Genomic DNA, 7,258 nt, shown 5'->3' with positions numbered 1-7,258 from the left:
TCCTAGAAATGGTAAAGGCACCTGGGCTAATAAAAATTACACAACCAAGCTTAAACTTTTAGTTCCAGGCTTCCTGGCAGTCAAGGCAAAACAGGAAAATACAATGTGCTTTTTATTTCTCACCTTTGGAGAAAAGGGATCTTTCTAGGAACTAGCAATAATTTCCAGGAACTAACTAACAAATGATTCTCAAGTTTTATCTATTATGCATAAAAATCCCCTCAAACATTACGAATACAGAGTTCTGGACCTCAGCTCTAGGGATTCTGACTCAATAGTTCTGGCATAGGGTCCAGGACTCTGCATTTTAACAAGCTCCCCTGAATAATTCTAACATAGGTGGCCCCCTCCAGTGCACTTCAAAAAATACCACTGTAAAGGGATTTTCCCCCCATTTACTCACTTCTCTGTTCTCTGTCCTAAATGCTGAGGATAGACTGGAGAGCAAGACAGAGAATGCCATTGCTCTCAGAGGGCAATTAGAGGAGGACCACGGATGTTCACCAGTGAGCTGATGCTCTGTCTCTTCTCAGATGAGCCACAGCACCCTCTAGCCCAGAGCTCTGCACTCTGTCCCATGTGTCAACTGCCTCTTTAACTCCTAATCACAATCCTTTACAGTTTCATGTTGTGGTGACCAGGCCATCTGCCTAGGCCTTGGAAGACTCTGTCATGGAAGCCCCTAGGATTATCCAAACCTTGCAACAGCTCGTCTGAAGAGTATTGGCAGCCGGGATGCAGAGACAGAGACCCCCAAGGGTGGAGATAGGCTGGTCAAGATGAACCTGGCTGTGCAGGCTCCAGCTGCTCCCACTTCACATGCAGCGAAATTGCTGTCAGCCCCTCTCCTGGCTGTGGCTTCTCTGCACACCCTAAGTTTCAGCCTAATCCTTCTGCCCCAGCCTCTGCCCTGCCCGGCTACCTCTCTGGGCATTCCTTCAGAACCTGGGACTTCAATCTGCCTCCTCCCTGCACCTTCCTGGCTGGCTTCAGAGCAATACACAGGCCCCATCTGATGTCACTATTATCTTGTCTGAGGGCCAGCCCACAGCCAACCAAACACCCAGGAGCCATCCACTGCCACTAGCTGGCATTTAGACAGAGAAAGAAGCCCCAGAACATTTGTGTGTGAGTGTCAATGTGAGAGTGTGTGTGTGTGAGCATGTGTGCACATTTCTGAGTATGTGAGTGTGCCTGTGGGTGTGTGTTGGGAGACTGGATGTACAAATGGACAGTGGCCAAATAATATATGCAAAAACAGAACGCTGACTCCCAGCTTGCAGCAACCAACCCCGGAAACCAATTCACTATCTTCAATAGCAAGTCTAGGAAGCCAGCCTGCTAGAAATCAAACTTGTAGGAGGTCAGAGCACCTTCTGACAGATTCTCTCATTTTTATCTCCTCTTCTGATCTAGCAGCAGCAAAATATGCACCCCCTTACCAATCACTAGAACTTGCTCCTGGTTCCCCATGCCAGCAGCCTCCCTTCAGGCCATACCTGAGCCTTCCTATTTTTTCTTTTTCTTTTTTTTTTTTTTTTTTTTTTGAGACGGACTCTTGCTCTGTCGCCCAGGCTGGAGTGCAATAGTGGGATCTCGGCTCACTGCAACCTCCACCACTTAGGTACAAGTGATTCTCCCGCCTCAGCCTCCTGAGTAGCTGGGATTACAGGTACCCTGCATCATGCCCAGCTAATTTTTGTATTTTTGTAGAGATGGGATTTTACTATATTGGCCAGGCCGGTCTTGAACTCCTGACCTCAGATGATCCACCCACCTTGGCCTCCCAAAGTGCTGGGATTACAGGCGTGAGCCACTGCACCTGGCCCCAAGCCTTCCTTTTATCCACTATAAAGTTTTCTCATTCCTTGGCCTGCCTTTGGGTCTTTGCCAAAATGCAGTGATGGTGATTGACTCTCTTGCTATGGCAAGCTCTGAATTAAATATCCATTGCTTGGTTTCATTTGCTTGTGCTCATTTAGTCTTCATTTATTTCCACCATGTGCATGAATGTGTGTGTGAGAGACAGCTGTGTGTGTATCTAGTGCATGTGCACATCTGTGTGTATTGGGAATGGCAGGATTGGAGTGTGAAGAGGAATGCAGAGAAGGCTGTCTGCACTCACTGGAAGATCCTATCATTTATCTGGATGTGTTCCCTTGGAGTCCCTCTTCTTTCATGGCCCATGGAGTTGGTGGTGGGGAGGGGGTGGGGGGAAGGGAGGGAGGATTGGATGAGAGTCACTTTTGTAGTACAGACAGTTGATTGTAAAAGTCACACTCCTTTGTGTAAAGTAATAAAGAGTCCCTAGACATGGTTCCCAGTGTCCCTTCCTGCCGTTCTGAACATGATGACGCACCATACTTCTTTCCTGCTTTCAGACAGCCAATGGCAGGCTCCAAAGTGACATTACCCCTGCCTGTGTGCCACTCACTCCAAGGTTCCCCTGTGCCCGACATCTGGGACGGAGGCCCTGACTTCCTGCCACCAGTGCATCGGGATTTCATCCGAGGCCGGGTGGCTACTTGCGTAAATGAATGGTTGCTAAAATGGAAACAGAGGTAAATAGTCCTTTACCTACCACACAGCCTCCCTGGGATTTTAACTGCAGCAAAGAGATCATTGAGGTGTTACAATTTTCTGATCAATGATGGTAATATTCTTGCCCCTAAGATCAGCTTAATCATGCTAAGGGTCTTAGAGAGCACAGGGGTCAAAAGAAAATTATATGGTTGGGCAGGATTTCTCTGCAGCTCCGGTTTATTTTGTACCCCACTCTGATTTAGTGTTGCACTGCTCAGAAGCAACGCATAGTGCACTTGTTGAAACTGTAATGAACTGTTTGGCCGTGTCATGGGGCTCAGCAGAGGTCCACAGAATAAGACAGTCTGTGGTCCAATCCACAGATACCTGACTGCAAAAGCTTCCACAGGGAGCTGAAGTTTAAGATGAAAGAAACGAAGGCTGACAACGTTGCCCTTGCCAAACATTTGCCTCCAGCCTGGGATTCAACAATGTTTTAATAACATTTAATAATATTTTAATAGGGCATAAATGGTAAAATGGAGAGAACTCCCAAGCCCTGGGCCTGCTCTCTTGCACGTGTGTGTCACAGCTGCAGAAACACGTGCTTGTACAGGAATAATTGCCACCCCAACTCTGTACCAGCAGGTCTTGGAGCCCGTGGTCTATTCACATGCTCAGCAAGTGTTTAATTAATAGTTCTTTCTCTGTTGTTTTCAAATCAATCACCCAGTTTTGAGCATGTCTATTTTCTCCTGCTGTTTGTTCTGTATTGTCACCTATGGTGCAAAAAGCATATTTTATCAAGAGTTGACTTAATTGCCAGTTTAAAACATTTCAGTGCATACTGTAAATCCATTAACAAACTGATCATTACATGAATCACCAACCTATTTCTTGTGGATAATAACTGAGATAAACAGTGACTAATGACACTGAAAAGCAGCAATGCATTAAAGAAAAAATTAACAGCTATGTCAGGGGCTAAGGAATTCCAGTCACCTCATATGTTTGCACCAACCAGATCACTGAAGACAAACGACGGGAAGTGGTGACTCAGATGGTAATCTGCAGGGAAAGGTTTAGAGATGAGATGTGTCTGATGCCTCAACACTACCCCTCTCTCCATCTGTCTGTCTCTCTTGGCACCACGGTTATGAAACTGCATTCTGAATGCTTAGGCCCTAAACCTAAACCAAGGGAAGGACCTCCAATAGAACACCCAACACACACTAATCTCCCCTGTATACTAGACATGACCTTTCTGTATTGTTTCGATTGGATAGGATTTCCACCATTATTCTATTTCAATTCAGTCCTGTTTGGTTTGTTGTCTGAGAACTTGATTGTCAAGTAAGAAGGAAGGAAGGTGAGATGCACGTACCTCCACCCTCAGAGCATATTCTCCTTTGGAAATGGACCTTGAAAAGATCATTTCTCTCTGGGGAAGCAGAACATAACCTTCAGGTGTGGGTGTGGCGTCCACCTCCATGTGGCGTGGGCCTTGGTGGGAGGCGGGCATTGGAGGGTGGAGAAAGGAGAATGGGCCTGGCTAGAGAGAAGTGGTCTGGCAGTTTTCTGATGATGCAGTTGTCCCTGCTGTCTGGGCCTGCGCTATCCAACACAGCAGCCACTAGCCACTTGGAGTTATTAAAATTTTATAAAAATTCAATACAATTTAAAATGCCATCAGCACTAGCCTCATTTCAAATGCTCAGTGGCCAATGTGGCTGATACTGTATTGGACGGCACAGACTTGGAATATTTCCATCAGGGCAGAAAGTTCTACAGGACAGCTTCTTGCTAGGCTCTAGGCAGCCCCGGAGCCTCACCTGGGGGATAAGCAAAATCACAGAGTGAGAATAAGCAGAATCACAGAAATCACCTGGGGGGTAAGCAAAATCACAGCGTGTGGTCCAGGACCCCTCCCAGTCCCAGGTGCCGAATGACATCTGAGCAAGGGACTCTGTTGCCCCGGGGACGGTTTCAAAAGCTGGAGGCCGAGACTCCAAAGGGCTGGAGAGGCGTGCTAATAGAATCAGTGCTTCAACAGCAACTTCTCTTTTGCAATCCTTGCTGGTCTGACAGGCTTCTGCAGAATTACATCACTTCCTAAAAAACAGGCACACACCTCTCCTTCAAGTCAGCACCGGCCCAAACAAGCAGGAAACAGGAAATGTTCACGTTTCAGAGAGGCTGCAGCCCGGCGCAGCATCCTGAGCGCGCCTCTCCCGAGGCGAGCGGACATGCAGGCTCCCCGCGCAGCCCTAGTCTTCGCCCTGGTGATCGCGCTCGTTCCCGTCAGCCGGGGTAAGCCGCCTCCACTTCCTACTCCTGGGAAGGAGGATCGCAAAAGCTGGTAGGGTGCCCGAGGCTACAGAACTCTGCCGGGGAGGGTGACACCCAGAAAATCTAATCCTTTCTGTGAAAGAAGTGGAGAAAATTAGAACTCCCTTTTTTGGGGGGTGGGATGGAGGGGGGACTTTGCTTATCGCTGCAGCTGTCTAATCTGGCTCCAGCTCTCTCACTTCATTTAACCCTCTTTCAGTCTTTGTCCTCTAGGATGTGTGCGTCCCTGTAATTTACCAGCTTTAATGGGCATGTTAAGAAAACCATAAACTTTTTGGCAGTTTATGTAAAAGAAAAAAAAGCTTCAGTCGGCTGAAACAGAGACATGATTAAATTGCTTTTAATAGTGTGGGCTGAGAAGTCTGCTAGTTCCAAAATCTCCTGGAAAAACTGGGGTGTGAAAATTTACTACTAGAAAGCATACTAAGGAAACGACATAAACTTAAAAAAAAAAAAGGAAACGGGAAATTATCCGAAGAGCTACCAAAGAGCTGTGTTAGAGGGTACCCCCCTAACACATCAAGTGAGCTCTTTCATCTACTTTTATTGCACCTTGTTACTTTTACAGATTTTTTTTTTTGCATTGATTGTTACTAATGAAGATTTGTTTGAAAAAGGAGTATGATTGGAGCCAATCAAAGGTATTGGAAAAAACAAAATATTGAATCTCATTATTATGGCTAAAAGCAACAACTGATTTACACCCTTGCCAGTTGCTACAACAAGCACAAGTACCCTCAGCTGCCTCTCTTGTTGACTTGCCCTTGGGCAGATACGCTCGCTGCCCATTGTTTCTGTCAATGAACACCTACTGCTTGTAGTGTAGGGCAGTATTTACCAAGCAAAGGGAAAGTTCTCAAGCTACAGTTCTTTAGATAGAATGAGGGACATCAGCCACAACCTAACAGATGTGACAGCTTCCTGGAGGTCAGCAGCCAGCACCCAGCCACCCCACCCCATCAATTTCTCTTCCCCTGGGTGTTCTCCATGTGGTCCCCCAGGCATCTGAGGTAGAAAACAAAGTGGAAGGCAAATCAATCCAGCTGAAAAGAGGTCTCATTAAATTGAGTTTAGTGTTCAGAGTGGGTTTGGAAGTTGATGTGTTGTTTTATGCCCAGTGTTTTGGAGCTGGAAGGGAACTTGAAGATGATGCAGCTCAAACCATGCTGGGCACACAGGTGAAGAAACAGTGGTGGAAGAAGGGAGATGTCTGGGTCTTGCTGCTGGTCAGCTCTCCTGGCTTCTACTCCAGAGTTCTTTGAGCTCCTCCACACCCCCACCACCACTCCCCCTCTCCCCTCTCCCAGCCCCCAAACCAATTACTGTCTCTGCCAAGAGCTCTGGAACCTTTTGTAGTAGGACATCAGGGAAGAAAAGCCTAGCCATCCTCCTTCCACTTCTTCTATTGCGCAACACTGCCACAGGTGCCTCAAACACGCCCTTAATACTAATTCATCTTGCCTGAACTTTTTTTTTAGCTTCTAAAAAATGATTGAGTCCTAGTGTCTGCAATTCAGGAGATGCGAAAAGAGAATCCAAAGAGACTCGGTTAAAGTTGCCTTTCTAACACCTGAATCTGATCATGCACATCTTCCCCCTTAAGGACCCCTCATTTATGCCCCTTCACTTGTTCCTCGTTTTTGCCCCTTAGACTCTCACTGCAACCTTCTTCCCAGTGGCACCTCCTTCCAGCTGTCTTCCCACTCCATGGCTCTTGCCTATAATGAATACATTCTTTTTCCTACCTAGCAAATTCTTATATCACCTTAAAGGGATCAAACTAAATGTGATCTCCTCCTTGATGTCTCCTTTCTGTGCCCCTTCCCTGGAGCTCTACTCGTACCTGCTGCTGTGCCCTCATAGACCTAAACTTCTGCTAATCACTTTGAACCATAATTGTGTCCTTGCCTCCCAACTGGCTGTGAACAACTCCAGGGAAAATCCTCTGTAGTTCATCTTTGACTTTCCAAAATCCTGTAAGGGCTCAGTATAAATTAGAAAATAATTGTTGATAAATATGAAAATCATCCCTAGAATGGATATGAGGCTGATTACAAAAAAAAAAAAAAACTGATAGCTCCTGTAAACAGGTAGTGTTGGAATGTAAAGAGAAGTCAAAGAGGAAAAGTTGCATTTCAGTAGAGTGCAGGGATTACCTAAATAATCCAACATGCTCATTGGGCCCTGCCGGGATTCCCAATGTCTGAAAAATGCCCACTTGCAAAGGCTGTTGAATAAAAGCTATGACTTTGAGATGATTCATCATGGAAAAGGTGATTTTAAATTAAAGATTTTTAAGATTAACGTACACTACTTTTAGCTAATAGTGCCTAAGGCTTCAGGATATGAGTTACTTTCTAGGTGTCACAGGTATATTTCCTTGAAT

General features: G+C 46.0%; 1 protein-coding gene across 11 annotated transcripts in view; it reads left to right on the top strand.

Moving 5' to 3' along the window:
- Nucleotides 1–4,559: 4,559 nt before the first annotated feature.
- Nucleotides 4,560–7,258, top strand: part of TMEM154 (transmembrane protein 154) — a 136,892-nt gene continuing 134,193 nt past the window's right edge. For 5 of the 11 annotated variants that reach the window (XR_008657274.2, XR_010120570.1, XR_010120569.1 and 2 more), the window contains exon 1: nt 4,665–4,833. Coding sequence is in view for 7 of the 11 variants with exons in the window: in XM_055276139.2 (XP_055132114.1) it covers nt 4,770–4,833 (64 nt within the window). In the remaining 4 variants the exon portion in view is untranslated. Of the gene's footprint in view, nt 4,883–7,258 lie in introns of all 11 variants that reach the window. The other 6 variants (XM_055276142.2, XM_063638284.1, XM_063638285.1 and 3 more) reach the window with 6 other exon arrangements.

Source organism: Symphalangus syndactylus, chromosome 4, assembly GCF_028878055.3.
Source record: "Symphalangus syndactylus isolate Jambi chromosome 4, NHGRI_mSymSyn1-v2.1_pri, whole genome shotgun sequence".
NCBI classification, from domain to species: domain Eukaryota; kingdom Metazoa; phylum Chordata; class Mammalia; order Primates; family Hylobatidae; genus Symphalangus; species Symphalangus syndactylus.
Note: the sequence above shows the minus strand (reverse complement) of the source record. Positions and strands in the feature narration are given on the sequence as shown.